General features: G+C 40.9%; 1 protein-coding gene across 3 annotated transcripts in view; it reads left to right on the top strand.

Moving 5' to 3' along the window:
- The window catches only part of LOC122558539 (Golgi apparatus protein 1-like), a 143,427-nt gene extending 122,635 nt beyond the window's left edge, over positions 1-20,792 (top strand). Inside the window, exons 19-27 of one of the 3 annotated variants that reach the window (XM_087996028.1) lie at positions 3,167-3,304; positions 7,365-7,488; positions 9,161-9,303; positions 11,400-11,501; positions 11,657-11,764; positions 12,475-12,595; positions 14,401-14,507; positions 18,558-18,721; positions 18,828-20,792. In XM_087996028.1, coding sequence (XP_087852154.1) covers positions 3,167-3,304; positions 7,365-7,488; positions 9,161-9,303; positions 11,400-11,501; positions 11,657-11,764; positions 12,475-12,595; positions 14,401-14,507; positions 18,558-18,721; positions 18,828-18,897 — 1,077 coding nt within the window. In that variant the 3' untranslated portion in view covers positions 18,898-20,792. Of the gene's footprint in view, positions 1-3,166; positions 3,305-7,364; positions 7,489-9,160; positions 9,319-11,399; positions 11,502-11,656; positions 11,765-12,474; positions 12,596-14,400; positions 14,508-18,557 lie in introns of all 3 variants that reach the window. The other 2 variants (XM_043707238.2, XM_043707237.2) reach the window with 2 other exon arrangements.
- Positions 20,793-22,858: the final 2,066 nt, after the last annotated feature.

Genomic DNA, 22,858 nt, shown 5'->3' with positions numbered 1-22,858 from the left:
TTTCTGTTTTCTTAACCATCCTTTCACCCAAAACTAACCTCAATTTCTCCAATCTTCCTTATTCTTTCTTGCAATGACTACATTACTGACTCAAGGCCACATCTCCTTGCCCATGAGAAGATGGTGCTGAGCTCCCTTCTGAACAATTGCACTCGGTCCATCTTGTGCTTCGTTATATTTCTTTGTTGGTCTTAATACTTGTGTTCCAAGTTTTTGACCCAGTCATAAGGAGACAGTATAGTTTAAAGTTGAAATGTCATGAGACTTGGAGTAAATTTGCAGGTAGTGGTGTTGCCGTTTATCTTTTGTCCATGTCTTTCTAGTTGGTAAAGGTTACAAGTTTGACCAACATGTCGAAAAAATCTTGGTGAATTACTGCAGTGGCATCTTGTGCATTGAACAAGCTCTTGGCAGTATGCATTGGTGAGGACAGTGAATGTTGAAGCTAGTGAACAGGTTGCTTCATCCTGAATAGCTTTGAACTTGTGTGTTTTTGAAGAAGTATCCAATCAAGTAGAAAGTATCCCATTGCAATCTTGACTTAAGGCATTCTATATGGTGGACGGGCATTAGGGACTGATGAAACGTGCTACTCAGCACAGAATTCCATATCTCTGACCAGCTCTTGTAACTGCAATATTTGTATGGCTGGTCCAGTTCACTTTTTGGTCAGTGGTAGCTCCCAGGTAGTTGTAGTGGGAGATTCAATACAAGCTTCATTGCATGTGAAGGGGAGATAATTGCAATCCAGCTTCATTCGATCAGAATAAAAAACTTGTTCAGTGTTATCTTAAGATAAAATCTGATAACTTGTAGGTTGGCCTGGGATATCTAGTTTGCTTTATTTCTTAACCATCAAATGTAATTTAAGCCCAGTTTTGATTTACAAAGAACAAAGAAAATGTATAGCCCAGGAACAAGCCCTTCGGCCCTTTAAGCCTGAGCCAATCCAAATCCACTGTCTAAACCTATTGCCCAGTTCCTAAGCATCGGTGTTCCATTGCTCCCCACCGCCTCATGCATCTGTCCAGATGTACCTTAAATTAATCTACCATGCCAGCCTCTACTACCTCTGCTGGCAATGCGTTCCAGGCACCTACCACCCTCTGTGTAAAGTACTTTCCGTGTGTATCCCTCTTAAACTTTTCACCTCTCACCTTGAATGCGTGACCTCTCGTTATTGAATCCCTCACCCTGGGAAAAAGCTTATCTCTATCCACTTTGTCTCTACCCTTCCTCATTTTGTAGACCTCAATCAGATCTCCCCATAATCTCCCTTTTCCTAATGAAAACAATTCTAACCTACTCAGCCTCTCTTCATAGCTAGCACCTTCCACACCAGGCAGCATCCTTGTAAATCTTCTCTACACCCTCTCCAAAGTGTCCACATCCTTTTGGTAATGTGGTGACCAGAACTATGCACAGTATTCTAAATGCGGCCGAACCAAAGTCTTGTACAATTTTAACATGACCTGCCAGCTCTTATACTCAATATCCTGTCCGATGAAGGCAAGCATACCATATGCTTTCTTGACCACTCTATCCATTTGTGCAACCACCTTCAGGGTACAATGGACCTGAGCTCCGAGATCTCTCTGCTCATCAACTTTTCCCAAGGCTCTTCTGTTTACAATATAGTTTGCTCTAGAATTAGATTTTCCAAAATGCATCACCTCACATTTGCCTGGATTGAACTCCATCTGCCATTTCTCCGCTCAACTCTCCAGTCTATCTATGTTCTCCTGTTTTCTTTGACACACCCCTATGCTTTCTGCTACTCCACCAATCTTTGTGTCATCTGCAAACTTACTGATCAGACCAACAGTGCCCTCTTCCCGATCATTGATGTATATCACGAACAACAGTGGCCCCAGCACTGATCTCTGTGGAACATCACTGGTCACCTTTCTCCATTTTGAGAAACTCCCTTCAACTACTATTCTCTGTTTCTTGTTGCTCAACCCGTTCTTTATCCACCTATCTAGAACACCCTGTACACCCTTCACTTTCTTCATTAGTTGACTATGGGGGACCCTTATCAAACGATTTCTTGTATATGACATCTACAGCCCTTTCTTCATCTATCAACTTGGTCACTTCCTCAAAGAACTCTATTAAGTTGGTAAGGCATGATCTCCCCTGTACAAAGCCATGTTGGTTATCACTGATCAGTCCATTCTTTTCCAAATATAAATAGATTTTATCTCTCTGTACCTTCTCCAGCAACTTTCCCATCACTGACGTCAGGCTCACGGTTTGTAGTTACCCGGAATATCCCTACTACCCTTCTGTACAGAGGGACAACATGAGTAACTCTCCAGTCCTCCGGCACTTCACCTGTCTTTAAGGATGCTCCAAAGATATCTGTCAGGGCCCCAGTTATTTTCTCTCTCGCCTCCCTTGGTAACCTGGGATAGATTCCATCCGGTCCTAGGGATTTGCCCACCCTATTATCCTTAGCCTACCCAACACATCTTCCTTCCTTATGTCAATGTGATCCAAAGTAAACCACCTTCTATCTGGAATCTCAATATTCTTCATGTCCCTCTCCTCAGTGAACACTGATGCATGGTAATCATCGGGAATCTCAGGTTTGACGTACAACCTTCCTTCCTTATCCTTTGGTGGACCAACCCTTTCTCTAGTTACCCTCTTGCTCCTTATATATGAATAAAAGGCCTTGGGATTCTCCCTAATTCTACTCGCTAAAGTTATTTCGTGACCCCTTTTAGCCCGCTTGATTCCTCGTTTAAGGTTGATCCTACTCTCCTGATATTCCTCCAAGGCTAGTTCTATTCTTGGCTGCCTGGACCTTATGTACTTTGATTTGACTCTTTCTCTCTCTTTTCCTCCCCCCTCCCCCCACCTAGTAGCATTACTTTGTCTTGGACCCTGTTGGCCTTTAGTTTTTAATGAAAACCTGCAGTATTTGTGCTTATTTGTCAGAAATGGGTATACGAATAGAGTTTGGAAGTAAATGGTCCGGATGCTGGCAGGTGGAACTAGATTGGGTTGGGATATCTGGTCAGCATGGACGGGTTGGACCGAAGGGTCTGTTTCCATGCTGTACATCTCTATGACTCTATAAATGCTATAATTCTGAGAGTGCAGATTTTCTTGGCCTTCTCTGACTGAGCAACCCTATTTGTGCTCTTACTCAAAACAGGTTGTCGAATGTCTCAAAGATCTTAAGAAAGTTCTGACCACCCGCTGTCATGACAAAATCTTCAAACTGCAAGAGTCAGAAATGAGTGATCCTGAACTGGACTATACTCTCATGAGAGTCTGCAAGCAGATGATTAAGGTACAAAGACAGAAGTTCAGAGGAACTTTCAGTCTGGAAACTTTGCCAGTTCTTCGAAGTAAAGATGGTTCACAAGACCCAACTTGGACAGAATCTGGCCCTGATCTTGTTATCACAAACCAATATGTTTTGATCTTGAACAGAACTGCTGTGTTTCTAAAGGTTGTGTTTTATTTTAATTTTAGAATAGTAAAACAAAGGTCATGTCTGGAAATGGAAGCAGATGAGATTGAGGAGTAACTAATTTTTCTCAAAATCTTGAAATGTCCTACTCTGTTGAATATTGATGCTTTAGTAAGATCCACAAAGTAAATGTACAATGATGTACCGTATTCCCTAAACTTTAGTGGCTGGAATGTGGAGAAGATCATAGACAAGATTAGAGTGGTGCTGGAAAAGCACAGCAGGTCAGGCAGAATCAGAGAAGCAGGAAGATAGATGTTTCGGGCATAAGCCCCTCATCTGGAATTCCTGATGAAGAGATCCTGACCGAAACATCGATTTTCCTGCTCCTCGGATACTGCCTGACCTGCTGTGCTTTTCCAGCACCACTCTGATCTCCAACATCTGCAGCCCACTTTCACCCTGTGGAGAAGATCATTTCTACAGTAAATCGATCTGCATCGAAACTTTACTGTGCCTTTGGGTGCACTCAGTCTGCATGTAGATCGTCGCCTTTCAAAAATACCCAAGCAAAAACTGTAACACAAGGAAGGGGGTATGTTCTTGTTGTTGTTTGAGTCTCTTCTGTCGACATTGTATTTTTGTAATGTGTTGATTTTTGCATCGTGTATCTCCTCTGCAACCAAGTCTTCTACTTGGCAGAGAAGGAGAAGATAATTAAAAACAAGTCCATAAAGGGGTGCTTGCAACCCACGTGGTTTGGCTGGGTGGCAGCCAAAGAGCTTCTCAAATTTAAATGTTGCAGGTTCTTCATCTAAATCATCCATGACAGGAAACAGTTGGAGAACATCTGTCACACTGTATTCAACCCAACAGGGTATTTGTTTACTTCTGGTCTTCACCATCTGCTCACTTCAGAAGGCAGCTTTGATGGTCAGATCAAGTGCCGCCTTGACCCCTTCATACATAGTTTACAGATTTCCATTGTCACTGGCAATTTGGTTTTCTTAACATGATTAAGCATTTATTTACACAGTTATCTTCTATCTTTTGCACATTTTCATGACAGCATGTGATGATGGCTGCAATTATAGAATACCTTGATTGAAGAAAGGGATGAAGTAGGTCTCTGTGCTTTGCCTCTGATTTACCTCTTCCTCTCCATGCTCCTGACCTTTGCTTTCATTGCAGATTTGGAGGGAATTATCTACCTTTCATAGGTCAGATTGCCAGTTCTGCAATCTGTCAAGACAAAATGCATTGCATGCTTGATGTTATCAGAGAACTTCTCTTCATTGGTGACACTGTCGTCCACACAGAAACTCTAATTAGAAGACTCATGAACAGTCTTTCCCATGTCTTGAATTTGTTCTTACTGTCGAAGTGGCATGAACTTTTTATCATTGACCAAATGTTGCATCTTTGTCATTGACTCAAAGTAACACCTCGTTGGAAGTAGTTAGGAAAATCTGCTAACTTGGGTCCATAATGATTGACAATCTGTTCCTTGGTGCAGAACTTGATACATGCATGTGAAAAATTGCGACCATCTTTGGCTAAATCATGAAATGCACATGAAAAAACACCAAGCTGATCCATAGGACAATGCCAATGGTAATAAGGCTTGTATTCTCAGCTTTTTTTCCCCTATAAACTGTGAAATAAATGCAACCTTGTGCTATTGAGATAAGCTCAACAATTTCCATCTTAGACTGGGTTTCCTCTCACAGTCCAATGATGTGAAAGTTACGTGGATTGGCCATGTTAAATTCCCATAGTGTCCAGGAATGTGTAGGCTAGGTGGATTAGCCATGGGAAATACAAGGTAGGGTAGAGTAAGGGAATGTGTTTGAGTTGGATGCTGTTCAGAGGAGTCAGTGGGGACTTGAAAGGCTGCTTCCACACTAGGGATCCTATGATTGTATAACTGGTGCGACTTATGTTTCTGTCCTGGCAGGACAAAATCATGAATGTAGCAGAGCTCACATGTTTATTAACATTGTAAAACTAAGGCAACTTTGTTGGTTTGGAGATATCCTCAGGTTGGAAAATGGTTGCATGCTCAAGACTTTGTCTGGTGAGGTACCATGAGCTACTCAAAAAGTTGGATGGTCAAGGCTTTTCCTCAAACATCCTTGTAAGCATGAATTTAGAGACCCTAGAAACGAATGATCTAACTACTGTGAAGAATTGCAAATGGGCCTGAATGCTATATAACGGTCAGTCAAAATCCTCATCTTTGACCTAATGTTGAATTGTAGGTAAGTAAGGAACCAACTGAAGAAATTTGGGCCAAGGCTACTAGCCTCATGCTCCACCTTCAATACCATTAACCCCTCTACACTGATCTTAAAACTCTGTGACCTTTGTCTCTGCTCTGCCCTCTGCAACGGGATCCTCAGCTTTCTGACCCACCGACCGCAATCACTGAAAGAACTGCACATCCTCCACAAGAAAACTCAACACTGGAGCCCCCTAAGTATGCGTTCTCAGCCCCCTACTGTACTCCCTGTGCACCCACGACTGTGTTGCCAAATTCCGAGCGAAAGCTGTCTATAAATTCGCTGACGACACCATGTCTAACAACAACAAGTCAAAATACAGAAGGGAGATAAAGGTGCTGCGGTGCAGTAAGTACAAACTCTCTATCAGCATTGGCAAAACTAAAGAATTGATTATGGATTTGAAAAAGAAAGGAGGAGACCACATCCTATCTACATCGACAGAATTGAGGTCGCAAGGGTGGAGAGTGTCAAGTTCTTTGGAGTGACGATACCAACACGTAGTTGTGATGGTCAAGAAGGCACAACACTGCCACCTCTTCCTTAGTGGGGGTCAGGAGATTTGGCACGTCCACAGGGACCCTCACCAAATTCTACAGATGCACATTTGAAAGCATATTGTCCAGTGGTTTGGCAATTGCTAATAAGAAATTAAGGAGAGTGGTGCGCGTAGCACAAGCTATCATGGAAGCCAACTTTCCATCCATGCACTCCATTTACGTGGCTCACTGCTGCGGAAAGGCGGCCAACATCATCAAAGACCCTTCACACCCTGGTGGTGATCTCCTTCAACCTCTTCCATCAGGCAGGAGATATAGAAGCCTGAACACGCACCAATAGGTTCAGGGACAGCTTCTTCCCTGCTGTTATTAGCCTATTTATTGGACTCTAGCCTTAAATAATGCTGATCTTGCTAATGTTGATCTCTCTTGTACGCCCTGTGCAATGTTACCTGTATGCCTCCATCTAAATCTTTTGTTCAGTACATCTTTGCTTACTATGATCTGCCTGTACTGCTCGTAAACAAAGCTTTTCATTGTAGTTTGGTACACGTGACAACTAATAAATCATAAATCAACTAACAACTAATAAGTCCTGGGATTGAAATGATTGGCTTGCAACAACTATAACTAACTTCCTTTGTGCAGTTATTACTCCTACTATTTGACATTTCCCATGATTCCCTTTGACATCATACTTGAACAGATGGTGCCTTGATTCAAAACAAAATAAATTACTTCACCTCCTTCTTCAGCTCTTTTCTGTATGTCTGGACGAAGATTATAATGAGATCGGAATCCAAGTAATGCAGGCAGACCACAAAACAACCATTTGATAGTACCTTGACTACAGCTTCATCACTTTTAGAGTAGATGAATGGGAGTGGGGGTAATTGGTTGTTATAGCTTTCTGCTCTTTTTGTGAACTGGAGATACCTGGACAATTTTACATTATCACAAGAGTAGCCACAAGGGCACAGCTAGTTCTGAAGCATAGGTCTTCTCTACTTTGCTAACATTCTGTTGTCAGGAGCCATGTTCTTTGCTGTATCCAGTGCCTTCAGCCTTTTCTTGATAGTATGTAATGTGATTTGGATTATGGAAAGAAACTAAGACGAGTTGATTGAACAGTTGTGAATTCTCTTGTGATTACAGCGTTACTGTGCTGATGCTGACTCAAAGTACGTGTTGCAGTGCTTGAAGCAGAATAAGAATGCCGAATTGATGGATCCTAAATGCAAACAGATGATTACTAAGCGACAGATTACACAAAACACAGGTATGTGCTGTTGATCTCCGAAATCCTATCAAAAGTCATGGTTAGAAATCTCCTATGTTTGGCCCTGCAGTCTTGTTTGAGAGCGAGGGACTGGAGAAGAATAAAATTTGACACTTGGTTGCAGGCTTTGTGTAGATTTAGGGAGACTCTGTGCTGGGAGCCCCACCTGCTAGAATCAAGGATCAGTTGATTTACATAGAGTATTTATTGTCAGCATAAGGGAACCTTTTTTCTCACTTTACACACTAGTTCCAGAAGTGTCAAGCCCTGCCCTGCTCTCCCCTTATTCAGCTTCTGGTCTGGCCTTTGCACCAGTTGTTTCATGGACAGATTGATTTTGTGCAATCTCTTAGCATCTATTTCTCCACGAATAGCAAGATGATTTAGTGATCCTTTAGCTTGGGTGTCTGGGTGCCATGTTCTCAGTGCTTTAGAAATGATCTGATTCCAGATTGGAGCTCATGGTATTGTGAATGCTGTTTGTTTCTCAAGTGAGCAATTATTCATTTTTCAGTCAGTTTACAATATTGCTCTCAACAGAATGATAAAGCTGAGTTGGTGAAGTGCATTAAAGTTGCAAGAAAGTTATTCTAGTTAGTCACTGTTCGATTTCAGAAGCATAGTACAACTGCATTTATAAATAGCCAGTTATGCAAAATGTATGAAAGAAGTGGCTGAATTCCAATTGAATTAAATCTTGGATTATCTGTACATTAATTCCATTCACCAATGCCAGCTCCTCCACCCCAAGGCTTGTCAAAGGAAAAGTTCCATATCCATTAATAAACTTAGAACAATCAGTGTCAATTTTGAAATTTTCAGTTGATTCCCAGTCTCAACAAATTTGTGCAGGACAAAATTCCATTAACCTTTGGTGCTTTCACTCCATGCACCTTAAAAACCACACTTGTCAAAATGAAGATATGGAATTAACAAATACAATTGTGGTAGCCATTAAGGGCAAATTATTTATTGGGTTTTTAAGTTGTTTTCTCACACTATTTGGGGTTTTTGGGTGGCACAGTGGTTAACACTGCTGCCTCACAGGGACCGGGTTCAATTCCAGCCTTGGGTGACTGTGTGGAGTTTGCATGTTCTCCCCATGTCTTTGTGAGTTTCCACCGGGTGCTCTAGTTTTCTCCCACAGTCCAAAGATGTTCAATTTAAGTGGATTGGCCATGCTAAATTGTCTGTGCAGACTAGATGGATTGGCCATGGTAAATGCAGGATTATGGGCATAGGATAAAGGGCTACGTCTGGGTGGATGCTCTTTGGAGAGTTGCAAACCCGATGGGCCAAGTGCTCTCTTGCTGCACTGATGCTATAGTTTTCTGTGCAGCCATTCTGTCTCCAGCCAGTTGATACTAGTCTGGCCGAATATGAACTAAATAGCTGCAAATTACCAGAGTAAACTTGATTTCATGTCTTCTCTAGGGAAAGCCCCTGATCTCAAACAGTTTCTCATTCCAGTATAGTTGAAATGGCAATCTAACAAGTGAACCCATGTTATTTTACTGCAGCTCAATATTGTGCTCTTTCTCGGCTTCTGAAAAGATTTTAGCTTTAAAATCTACTGCAAGTGCAGCCATATGACTGACGTTCACACCTTGATTAGTTCAACTTCCATGTATTAGTGTGCATTACTTATTTCAACGTTTTGTGCTTGTTTCAGATTACCGTTTAAATCCTGTTCTGAGGAAAGCCTGTAAGGCTGACATTCCCAAGTTCTGCCAGTCTGTTTTGAATAATGTCAAGGATGGCAAAGAGCTGGAGGGTCAGGTTGTCTCCTGTCTGAAACTGAAATATGCTGACCAGGTACTGACAGGACAGGTGGGCCACCAAGGAGACCATGATGTTGAATCACATATTGGTCATTCAGCTTACTCACTATTCTCTTTTGCTCTTTGTTACATGACTAAGAAATAAAATTCTGATAAATCAGATATGGAAGCTACTTTGGTCAAAAATATATCTTTTTGATTATTTAAATGGAGGAATTAGGGCAGGGATAGCTGGGAAAGAATTCTCATTGCGATGAGGGACTTTACATTTCCACGATTCTGTAAAGTTCAGCGTTTGCTTGCCATGAGTGTCAGCAGGGTCATGTTGTAAATCCAATGCTATTCTTTTTGTGCTCAATTTAGATGACATACCAGAAACCATTGCCATATTTTAGGTTCATCTTTACACTTGCATTTTCAGAAAATGGTGAAAATATTTTTTAAAAATAGAATTCATTGAACTTTTATATCCATTTTAATGTGAATTTACAGAACAATATCAGATCAATATTACAGAGCAATATTTGTGTATATTGTGTGGTCTTGCCCACCGTATCCAGACTAAATTTGTCAGACCACTTCAAGAACACGGAGTTTTACTGCAGATACTTAGAGTAATCAATATGAGGGAATGCTGCTCACAATATCTGAAATTGCACAACTTTCAAAACTTTATTGTACTTTCAAGCCTGCCTGTGCTATTTCTGATGAACATTTATATGTAATTGCATCATTAAATAACTTAATCCAATAAAAAAACGAAACTAGTGGAAAGCACTTGGTAATGCTCATGGGGAAAGAAACATTGTTTTTAATGGTAGATCACTAATCTGGAGCATAAACTCTTGTTTTTAACTCTCTCCAGGTTTTACTCAAATTGAGTGTTTTGCAGCACTTCGTTTTTGTTTCAGGTTCTCAACAGTTGCATTATTTTGCAATCTATGTAATGCAGGTACACTTTAGAAGTTCAGTTAGAGATAAGCTCAGTGCTGACAAATGTTGCAAAGTTTGGTGAGCAAGTATAGCCTCACTGTATTGTTTAAACAGCAGAGGAGTTTTCTGTGTGTTTATGGCCACCAGATCTTGTCATTTTACAAAAGACATGCAAAAAAAAAAAATTTTTTTCAAATACTACTTCACTAACACTTACTTTATTAATTCAAGATCCAGTGGCTGAGGGTAGCTAATGTCTTAACAGAAATCACTGGCTGCCATTAGTAAATGGGACACCCTGTTGAATTGAATGAATAGGGCAAGTATGTTACGCTAAAGGTGCTTCAGGCTGGAATTTTCTGAGAAAGGTGATGACTCTTCCAAACTTTTGGCACTGACAAGAGTTATCCAAATGGGCGGATATTGTTTTCACAGTGCTCTTTGAACATGACCTTTTATGGATCTTGCCCTGCAGTAAGCAGAAATATTAAGCTCATTCCAATGGTAGAACTAAACCAAGAACCTTCCAAGCTATATTTAGAGTCAGCTTGATGGTCGCATCTCCTGCTCCTCAGATGCTGCCTGACCGGCTGTGCTTTTCCAGTACCACACTTTTTGACTCTGATCTGCAGTCCTCATTTTCTACTAGTTGATTATAACCTTAATACGAAGCTTCTTCCAAGGATGTCCGCCTTGAAAAAGTTCTCCTCCTCCTTCTACAAAGATCTTAGTGAGTCTCTCTCACTGCAACCCCCAGGTCATCTCTTCTGCCCTGAAATTCTTCAGCCACATCCTGAAACCGATTCGCTACTATAGCCACCATCCCACCTTCCGCTCTGACCTATCACCATCACCCCCCAACTTTATTTACCTCTTGCATTCCCTCTAGTCCCACTCCCTTTCATTTATCTCTCAGCCCCCTTGGCCTCCCCTACATTCCTGATGAAGAGCTTCTACTCAAAACGTCGACTGACTGCTCCTCAGTTGCTGCCTGACTGGCTGTGCTTTTCCAGCACCACACTTTCTGACTCTGATCTCCAGCATGTGCAGTCCTTACTTTCCCCTCCTTGATAGTGACATGGTTTGACTTAAAACAAATTCATGTTTTTCATTTTACAATGTTATGAGAGCAGGGATTACTGTAGCTTGTGTTAAAGTGGCTGAGGTCCATCTGACAAATTTCTCGTTTCTTGGTAGCGTTTGTCTTCTGACTGCGAAGATCAGATCCGTGTGATTATTCAGGAGTCAGCCTTGGATTACAGGCTGGATCCTCAGCTGCAGATACACTGCACTAAAGAGGTGGGTCAAACTATGCTGACAATAGAAAAGGTGGGGAAATATGAGTTATTGTTGGTAATAGTGTCAAAGATAATGAAGCATAATTTGTTGGGGGAGGTCGGGGGCAGATTATAACTAGAATCATCCTGTAAAATTTGCTTGACTACTTTTTTCAGATTAACACTTTGTGCGCTGAGGAGGCAGCAGCACAGGAGCAAACTGGGCAGGTCGAGGAATGTCTGAAAATCAATCTGCTGAAGATTACGGCTGAACCTTGCAAAAAGGTAACGCTGTTGGATAATGCATTATTGCTCTGCAGGTTAATTGTTGAAGTACTTCAAGTCAAGAGAAAGTTAATCTAAATGCAGATTCAAAAATTATTGAAAGTAGTAGTGCAGGTTAATAAAGCCATAAAAATACAAACAGTGCACTGAGATTGAGTTCCAAAGACATACAATTCAAAAGTTATGAATTCAGAAGTTATGTGAAGCTTTTACTAAACATTGGTTAAACTAGACTGAAATTCTGTGTAGGGCTTTTTTGACGTACCTAAAAGTTATAGTAGTTTTGGAAATGATACCAAACAAAATTTAGAAAAGTTAGGCCTTTTTCTGAAAGAATCAGCAGGCTACTATGCTATGCATCATTAGTGGTGTAGGGAATTAATATTATAATGCACAAGTATGTGTGGGACATACTGGATGATCTTTTCTGACTGTCATAGTTTATATGTTGGCAACTCCTGTGAAAGGGTGTGATGCTGAAATCGCTTGTTGTTGACAAATATGGCACAGCATCCACTATATCGTTGATATCAATGTCCTTTCCACTTTGAAAGTGGTCGGTGTTGTTTATTGTTTCCTGGTGTTTACGGCTTATCATTGCACTGCGTCAGAGCCAATTGAAGTTGAGGTTTAAGCTTTCTGTCAGTTTCAGGACTTGACTGGAGAGCATAGATTGCTTTTGTTTTATTTTTTTGATTTTTTTTCTGTAGGAAGTCTTGAATATGCTGCAAGAGAGTAAGGCAGACATCTTTGTGGACCCAGTGCTACATGCAGCCTGTGGCCTTGATATCAAACACCAGTGTGCTTCAATTCAACCTGGCAAGGGACGCCGTAAGTGAATCAAATTCAACTAGATGATGGTAGCAGGCGCAGTGTTTAAATGAGTAGATTATTCTAATCAGCCTTATAATTTGGTAAAAGGTGAGGTTGCTACAAACCCACCACTTAACTATCATGATCTGTGTTTGTTATGCAGCAGAGAAAGGGTTATAAATATATAAATTGTTACCCATTGAAGCTCTTTGATGAGGTAATGTTTGCTGTGGAAATACATAATTGAGGATTAGTGTGGAGGGGAGAGTTATCTTCAATCCAAACCTGGCCTGTCATTTTTGTTGCCTCAAGCATGATATCACCACCTAACATATTTCCTCCCATACCGCTTCCCTACTCTGGATTCTGAAGGAACTCTTTTCAAATCAGTGACATACTTGTATACTCTTCAATCACTCCACTGCCTCAGAAGCTGCATCTTCCTGTCTGAATGCAGGAGAAACAACATATCTGTTAGCTCTCTCTTCCCATTGCACAAATACAACTTTAAGTTCATGTAACAAGTCTTCTTGAAGCAATTATTTGCTTGTATTTTTGTATTCAATATATTGTTTTCACTGGTCAGGATATAGTGTCCTCTGTGTCGGATAAACTAAAAGGAGCCTTTGTTACCCCTTTGTGACAACCTGAAAGCATAACCCCTGGTTTTCGGTCACCTGTCATTTTAATTTTAAAGCCTCTCTGCCTCTATATTGCTCCAATGAAGCTCAACATAACTTTGAAGAACAGCATCTCATGTTTGAATTAGGCACATGCATCCTTTTGAACTCCATGCTGAGCTCACAACTTGAGTCCATAATCTCTGCCCCTGATTTTTAGGTATGATTTTGTTGTGCTTATTGACAGATTCTCCCCTTTTTGTTTCTTTGCTTTGTTACCATTCCCTTTTGTTTTGGGCCATCCTCACTGTTGTCACTTAATCTTGCCTTATGCCTTATTCGACTTTTCTCCCCCACAATCCTTTGCTTGCCTCATGTCTCATTTGACTGTCTCCCCCACAACCCTTTCCCTGCCTCTGCCTTTCTTAAAACTTGTTACAGCTTTAACTTTGTTCAGTTTTAACTGAAAATCAAAGATTTGAAACATTCACTCTCTTTCTTAGTGCTGTTTGACTTGTGATATTGTTTCCAACACATTGTGAATGCTAGAAATTTGAAGTAGAAACAGTATTTTCTTTAGTGCATTTAAGAAAAAATTTGAAGGATTATAGAGAGTGGGCAGGAAAATAGATTTGAGATCGAGATGAGATCATGATGGAGCAGATTTAAGAGGCTGAATTGCCTACTGCTGCTCTTAGTATTTATGCTCTTACATTTTTGGGCATCCTGAAGTAATGAAAGATGTTGCATAAATGCCAGTCTTTTCTTTAAATTCTAAAAAGAATGTAAGCCCACTATGATCATGTGTTAGTAACCTCCTCTGTTAGTATCTGTAGGCTCACAAATGTTTGTGTAAAAGGCTATAGTAGGCTCTGGTATTTTCAGTCTTCATGGGACTCTAGGATTCCATTCCTTTTTCATGGTAGCTCCAATGCAGCAGGGAAGATATAACAAGCTTTGACTTTCTTTGCTGTGGCTGGTGTAGGGAATACTTCTTCAGTTCCTGAAATAATAATTTTAGTTAACAAAGCATCATTTAACCCGAATTCAATTTTTAAATAAGTTTTATCTTTCATTCAGTGACGTGTTTTTAATATTTGACAGTAATTTATTAATTTATCAGAAATAGTGTTCGTCCTCCTGGCACCAGTTTCCCAATCTTGTGTTGTTGTTTATTGAACTATATTTTTCTTGTTTCTGCAGAAATGTCATGTTTGCTGGAGGCACTGGAAGATAAAACTGTGAGATTACAACCAGACTGTAAGAAGAGACTACAAGATCGTTTAGAAATGTGGAGTTATGCAGCCAGGGTAATGCTCAGCAATTTTTGATGGGATCTTCACCTGTGCCCCATTGTCATACTACTTCTTGGAAGTTTGGATGACTAATGTATCCTGTTTTCCACCCTCCTAATCTTCCACATGCCTGTTTATCAGGTATCGCCCTACCTCTGCCTTAAAAAAATTTAAACATATTGCTTCCTTTTGAGGAGAAGTGTTTCAAAGACTCATATCCCTTAATGATAGAATTGACAGTGAATGGATGGCTAATAGGGTGGTCAATAAGGGTGATCTTAAAGAGTGTGGAACTGAATATGTGATCACACATACTTAGGGCAGGATAGGGCGGCACAGTGGTTAGTGCTGCTGCCTCACAATGCCAAGGAGCGGGGTTTGATTCCAGCCTTGGGCAACAATTTGCACATTCTCTCTGTATTTGCATGGGTTCCGCCAGGTGCTCTGGTTTCCTCCCACAGTCCAAACATGTGCAGGTTAGGTGGACTGGCCATGCTGAATTACCCCCTGGTGTCCAGGGATGTTCTGGCTAGATGGATTACCTATGGTAGATGTGGAGCTATGGGAATAGGTTGAGGATGGGAGGGGATTTATGGTTGGGTTGAGGGTGGGATGCTGTTCAGAGGGTCAGTGTAGACTCGATGGGTCAAAAGGCCTGTATCTGCGCTCTAGATTTCCATGATTCTATACGGTTTTCTTTTATTGATTTGATTTATTATTGTTACATGTACCGAGATACAGTGAAAAGCATTGTTTGTGAGCTGGTTATACTGTCGATAACATCAGGGTAATAGAGCAGAATGCAGAATATATTGTTATAGCTGCAGAGAAGGTGCAGAGAAAAATCAGCTCTAATATGAGAGGTCCGATCATAAGCCTGATAATGGCAGGGAAGAAGTTGTTTTTCAATTTGTTGATAATTGTGTTGTAATTGCATCTGGTTTGTTATTAATGTCATGTGCATTCAGAAACAAACTTCACTTCTATACTTGTGTAATATCTAGCCTTACTGCTGGTGCAACAGCTTTGGTGCATTCTGTCCTTTCCTGTCACACTCTTGAATTGTCATTTTCCTTGTGTCTATCTTTCTTTTTTGCCTTGTCTTTATTTATCACTTCTTTCCATATTTAATCCCTTGTCCCCATGATTTAGTTTAAAGAACTCTCTATAACCTTGCCACACAACTCACTGGGAACGCAGCATGGATTAGGTGAAGACAGTCCCAATGGCACAGCTTCCATTTTACTTGGTTTCACTTCCTCATGAATCAAGACCTATTTCTTCCACATTGATCTTTGAGCCATGCATTTAAAATTAATCTTAACTATCCTATGCCAGTTTGCCATGGCTCAGGTCGTGAGTCTGAGAAAATTACCTTGACAAATTTGATGTTTAATTGGCCCCTTAGCGGAACTGTATTATCTTGCAGTCTATGCTTTCGCTCCATATAGGTAGCGAGAACCTTAAATTGTATTGACACTTGCAAAGTCTGAAGCTCCTCTACTTTTACCTTTGTGGTTCTTTTACCTCACTTGCAGAAATTACCATTATGCCCCAACCACTGACCAAATCAGAAGATCTCAACTTTAGGATTGTGACTGATTCCTGGAATAAAGTGTCTAAGTAACTTTCCCTCCCAGGTATTTGGCAGTGTCTGCCGCTCGGTCCTCGGCTCAATGACTATACTCTTCAAGCAGCAGGTGTATTTGCCTTGGAGATCCCATATCCCACAGTTACTACACCACATACTCTGTCATCTTTGTGTTCATTCCTTTTTTATTTTGGTTAATTTTTATTACTGGAAGAAGAAGACCTTAGAATTACAGAAAGTTATTGTAGTTTCGTAAGATAATACAAACCAAGTACTTGGCTGTTTACCTGTGACATTACAGTTTTGTATCTTTGACTCTCCCAAAGTAATCAGTCCATAGACATCTGGTCTGTCCTTCTGAACTGCTTTTATAGAACACAGAACAATACAGCGCAGGACAGGCCCTTTGGCCCTCAATGTTGCGCTGACCTGTGAACTGATCTAAGCCCATCCTCCTACACTAGCCCATCATCATCCATATACTTATCCAAGGACTGTATAATTGCCCCTAATGTGGTTGAGTTAACTACATTGACAGGCAGGGCATTCTAAGTGCTTACCGCTCTGAGTAAAGAACCTGCCTCTGACATCTGTCTTAAATCTATCACATCTATCACCCCTCAGTTTGCAGCTATGACTCCTCGTACAAGCCAACATCATCATCCTAGGAAAAGGACTCTCGCTGTCCCCCCTAACTAATCCTCTGATCATGTTGTATGTCTCTATTAAATCCCCTGTTAGCCGCTTCTCTCCAAATATGAGCAGACCCAAGTCTCTCTCCTTTCCTTAAGACCTTTCCTTCAGACCAAGCAACATCCTGGTAAATCTCCTCTGCACCTTTTCCAATGCTTCCACATCCTTCCTGTAATGGGCGACCAGAATTGTACACAATATTCCAGGTGAGGCCGCACTAGCATTTTGTGTAGTTGCAGCATAACATTACGGCTCCGGAACTCAGTCCCTCTACCAAAGAAACCTGACACACCGTATGCCTTCTTAGCAGCATTACCAACCTGGGTGGCAACTTTCAGGGATCTATGTACATGGACTCCAAGATCCCTCTGCACATCCACACTACCAAGAATCTTTCCATTGACCCAATATTCTGCCTTCCTCTTATTCTTTCCAAAATGAATCACCTTGCATTTATCTGCATTGAACTCCATTTGCCACCTCTCAGCCCAGTTCTGCAGTTTATCAAAGTCCCTCTACAACCTGCAACATTCTTCCACACTGTCCACCACTCCACCGACTTTAGCATCATCTGCAAACTTACTCACCCATCCACTGATGCCTGCGTCCAAGTCATTTATAAAAATGACAAACAGCAGTGGTCCCAAAGCAGATCCTTGTGGCACACCACTAGTAACTGACTCCAGGCTGAATATTTTCCATCAACCACCACTCGCTGCTTTCTTACAGAAAGCCAGTTTCTAATCCAAACTGCTAAATCACCTTCAATCCCATGCCTCCATGTTTTCTCCAAAAGCCTTCCATGTGGAACCTTATCAAAGGCTTTACTGAAGTCCATGTATGCCATGTCAACTGCCCTACCCTCATCCACATGTTTGGTCACCTTCTCAAAAAAATCCAGTGAGGTTTGTGAGACATGACCTGTCCTTGACGAAACCACGTTGACTATCTCCAATCAAATTGTTGCTTACTCGATGATTATAAATCCTTTTCTCTAAGTTCACTGTTCTTCTCATGCTACTTCACACAGGACTCATTGCACTTTCTCACTCTGCTAGATCTTGGGGTTCATGCTCCCTTGCCCAGTGATTTATACTGGGTTCACTATTTCCTCTCCTACAGCTTCGCACTGGGTTTGTGCTACCTTTCCCAAAGTCGGCTTTCCACTGGGTTCACTGCCCACTTTGTGTTACCTTACAGTGGGTTCGTGCTCCTTCTTGCACTGCTTTACACTGCGTTTCCCGCTCTTTTCTTGCTCTGCTTCACGACTCTTCATTTATGCTGCTTTACTTTGGATTCACTGCTTTTCTCTGTACGGGGAGGCCAGAAAACTATAAACTGAAATTCCCCTTTTTTCTCTGCTATGTTGTCAGCACTAGATTCTTTTCTAAGTGTGTAGTGTGTCCCAAAGTGTAGCTCTATGTTTCACCTTGTACATCTTGAATTTGAAAACTGGTAGGGATGTTGGACATAAATTTGATTCATTACAATAATCATGAGCGATGTTGCTGGAGGGTAAATATATTTTTCGGCAGGTCCCCAAAGTTAGTGTCATGAGGACTGTAGCAGAGTTGTGACAAGTCTATGTAATGGTTTGCTTTTTTGTGTTTTCCTCGTGCACTGCAAGGGTTGATTGAAATTGCCAGTCTAGATATCTTCTAGTGAATTCATGTTCATAAAACTATCAGTTATTCATAAACGTCTATTGCTTGGTTGTCATGGTGTATAATCCTGCTTTATGAAGCTCATCTGTTAACACAGCATTGTTATTTTTCTTGTAGGTTGCTCCGGCTGAGGGATTTGCAGACTTAGCCTATCAAGTTATGGCCTCTCCATCCAAAAATTATCTTATGGGCTTGTTGGCACTGGGAGTGTGCATCCTATTTCTACTGGGTATGACCTGTGGCAGGATCACCAAACGAGTGACACGGGAACTGAAGGATAGGTAGAGCATGGCCCAAGCCTGCCTTTGTACAGCCTCTGTATAGTCTCCTCAAATAAGAGCAGCAGACACAGTCCAATCCTTCACATTTTCTCTCTGTTCTGCACAGATTTTACCTGCAAAACAAACATGCGAGCCAACAGCTGCTGCCTTTGTTCCAGCCGGACTCCTCTCTTTAGTTTCCTGTAGACTTGGTTCCCATTGTGTATCTGAATCATGTTCACCCAGATCAAACAAGTCTTACTAGTAGCAGTCTCATCCAACAGAGATCCTCACCTGTAGGAAAGGTATCTGCCACAAATGGAACAACTCCAAAGAACTGTCAGTTCATATAGATTGTAGGTTACTTTCGATACAGTCTGCTTTAGCTTCTTGTTGTATTCCTTTTTGATGTTTGTACAAAACTTATTGGTCTTGCTTTTTATTTGAAGAGTTGTATTTTCACATTTTTGGTGATGGTGAGGAGGTGGAGAAGAAAAGCTAGCTACTTTTCCATCCATTGTAGTCCACCTTGGAAATTCAGTGCTGAATATTGGTGGCTGAAAAGGACCTATCTCTGCAGTTTTAGAGAATTGAGCTATCCTCTAAGATGCCGAGAGGTATTGAACTGAACATAATTTGCTGTTTATTTGAGATATTTGGCATTATGTGAAATTGTGATAGCCATTCACATGTCCTATGTTTTGATGGTTGACGGGTGGTAGGCTACCTGTCCTATGGCTTCACTTCTTGGGTTGATGACACTCACTCTGATGTCTTTTTTTCCCTTTGTTTCTCAGTTGAAGTATGTCAGGGGGCTGTCTACAAAGTTCGATACCGAATCTCTAAGACAGTTTACCCTGCAAATGTGTAAAAGATATGTCACTTCTGATGTCCTTGGTGAGGCTAGGAACTGACCTTTTTCTGAACTAAGCCATGGTTCATGAAGATGTACATGTATTTCTCTACATTTGTGCACTTTTATTTCACAGCTGTTTTCTGCTTACAGTACTCTGGGAAAAGTTTGATTAGTAGGAAATAAGGCAGCTGGAAATTGTTGAGTTGAATTTTAGGAGAATGAGGTAATTTCATATAATTGTGTAACTTAATTGTGCAGTCACATTGGTACATGCTAAGGTGGCATAGGGTGTACAGCATTAAACATTTGCATAGTGGTGTGTTGTAAGAAATACGCTGATTTGGTCTAGAAATACTTCAACAGAATAAACTTCTGAGGTAGTATGTTTGCTCATTTTAAATATTGTATTCAAGCAATTGCCAGAATCTACTCTTTTGAAGTATCTTTTTTCAAGCTGCAAATGTCATTAATGCAGGTTAGTTTGCACAAGTTGTTTTAATCAGCCTCAGTCATCAACAGGATCTCTGTTGGATGTGCTTAGGATGCTACCAATGATCAATACCATTTCACTAAACTGTGTTGTAAATCCCATTGGCCATTGTTCTCTTGACAAATTGCTTCTGAATAACAATCTAATCAGGAAATGTACATTTTAAATACTGATCTCTTGACTGCTAACAGAAGTATCATGCACATTTTATTTTCTCCTTGAATCTTCAGCCTTATTTATTGTTTACTAATAAATTCTAGTAGGGTCACAGCCTGTAATTGTTGACTCTTTTCTGTTGCCTTCTGTTTTAAGTTCTTGTGTGGATTTGCCTGGTTACTTTGGTGACTGCCGTTATGGTGAGGGGGTGGCCTGCATGTTGCAGACTTGAGATGATCTGTTTTTTTTATTTCCTTTGTATTAGGGGTGTTTAAAATTTTTTAATACAGAATATCTGTAGTGAAATTGTGTACAGTGAGACTCTTTGGCATCACCCTGAGTGTTGTACAGACAAGATGCCAAAAGTCGTGCGTTGTACTGCTATAGGTGTTGATGTCACTTTGAAGTAAAATTTACAAACTGTCAGGTTTTGTAAATTTTTTGTGTATAAAATCCGCTTCATGAACGTACAAGATACTTGTTCCCGATCATGCTGTGTAATTCAAAATGTTAATGAAATCCTAACATACAGGCTCATTATTCTGTACAGAAGAAATGGCAGAATTTATTAATAAAATGGTCTGCAGGTTTTTAAACTTTGTCTTTCTAATTTTGAGTTGTGTTCATTGCTGCATTTTTCTTGAAATGGAACCCTCGTGGACTTTGAGCAGTTTTCTCCAAGTAAGTTTCTCTCTGCTAAAAGGATGTGTATGTACTAATGACAATTAGAAGAGGAAAGCCATTTGCCCCATCTTACACTGCAGAATAAATGAGAATTTTAGGACCACAGTGATGTGCTTAGCATATAAATAAATCGGTGGCTGAGTGTTGTGGTCAAGCTACTGCAATGTGATACCTCAAAATAAGGTTATCAGAACAATAGTTGTGCTCTATCACAAGGAGGGTATTAGGTTCAGCAGTGCATGTCTGGTACTCTGTGATAGCATACAAAACCATGGATGTACATCCAATCCATGATGGTTCCCTCCAAAGCTCACCATTCTTAACTTAATAGTTAATCATGGATTTGCTGTTTAATGAAATTACAGAGATGAGAGCATGAATACAGTGAGTTTGTACACTACATTGGTTTTGCTCATGCTGGGTATTAGGTCCCATGCAAGGACTGCACAAAACACTACATAGGACAAACAGGAAGACAGCTAACGATCCGCATCCATGAACACCAACTAGCCACGAAACGACACGACCAGCTATCCTTAGTAGCCAGACACGCAGATGACAAGCAACATGAATTCGACTGGGACAACACTACTATTATAGGACAAGCCAAACAGAGAACAGCCAGGGAATTCCTAGAGGCATGGCACTCATCCACAGATTCAATCAATAAGCACATCGACTTGGACCCAGTATACCGACCACTGCAGCGGACAGCTGGAACTGACAACCAGAAGCGACAGATTCAAACCACTACAGATGCCGGAGGAAAGATCACAGAAGCGCTTCACAGGAGGCTCCCAAGCACTGAGGATGTCACCTAGACAGGGGACGAAACGTCCGCAAAATTCCCAGCTTGGCGAACAGAACCACAACAACGAGCACCCAAGCTACAAGTCTTCTCAAAGACTTTGATCAGGATTGGTCTTCAGCCAATTGAATTTACTCCATGTGATATCAAGAAATAACTGAAGGCACTAGATACTGGAAAAGGCTATGTATCCTGATAATATTCTGGCAGTAGTATGATTTGTGCTGTAGAGCTTGCCACGCCCTTAGCCAAGCAATTCCATTATAGCTACAACAGTGGCATCCACTGGGAAGTGTGAGAAATAGTCTGGGTATATCCTGGACACAGCAACAGCCCAATTCAATCTACTCTGGATCATCAGTAATGTGATGGAAAAAGTTGTCAACAGCGCTATTAAGTAGCACTTTCTTAACAAGAACCTGTTCATTGATGCTTGATTTGGGTTCCTGACCTCATTGTGGTCAAAGAAATGGACAAGAGAGCCAAAATCCAAAGGTGAGATGCCCTTGAAATCAACGCCGCATTTGACTGAGTGGGCATCATGGTGCCCGAGCAGACTTAGAGTCCATGGGAGTTGTTATGGACCAGGCCAGATCCCCTCAAAATATTTGAAGAAAGTAGCCCAGACCCTAACTTTTCTAGTTGTTTTAAGCAGGTGTAACATGGATATTCCAGGAGGGATGAAGTTGGTCAAACCACTTAGTTTTAAACAAAACAGAATTTATTTATAAGATTACCAAATGAAACAAACAAAAGAGAACAGAATACTGAATAATTTAACCTATCCGAAAACCCAACAGATCATCCCAACTTGATGATGCTGTTCCAAATACTTGCAACAATTCCCATAAACACCCTTTGGCATAAAAGGTAAAATCAAACACTGGGTCTTACAGGAGAGGTGTCAGAGAGGGAGAGAGACCTGCTTCTTTGGGTCCAGCAGTTTTTTCAAATGCCTGACTGCTTTCATTGAATAGCCAGACTAAACCAAAAGAAAGAAAAGCTGAGCTGGGAGAACTGGCAACTCCCCTTTCATTGTACAAGTGTTTTTTTTAACTTGAAAGTCTTTTTTCCCTGAGGCAATTTCTGTTTGCTATAATCAAATTGGCCCTAAAACCCTTCACACTTGGACTTTTCGGAGTCTGTCTCTTTTATGACCTGTCT

This window comes from Chiloscyllium plagiosum, unplaced genomic scaffold (assembly GCF_037043375.1).
Source record: "Chiloscyllium plagiosum isolate Xiang-an unplaced genomic scaffold, Cpla_swu_hap1 HiC_scaffold_17, whole genome shotgun sequence".
NCBI classification, from domain to species: domain Eukaryota; kingdom Metazoa; phylum Chordata; class Chondrichthyes; order Orectolobiformes; family Hemiscylliidae; genus Chiloscyllium; species Chiloscyllium plagiosum.
Note: the sequence above shows the minus strand (reverse complement) of the source record. Positions and strands in the feature narration are given on the sequence as shown.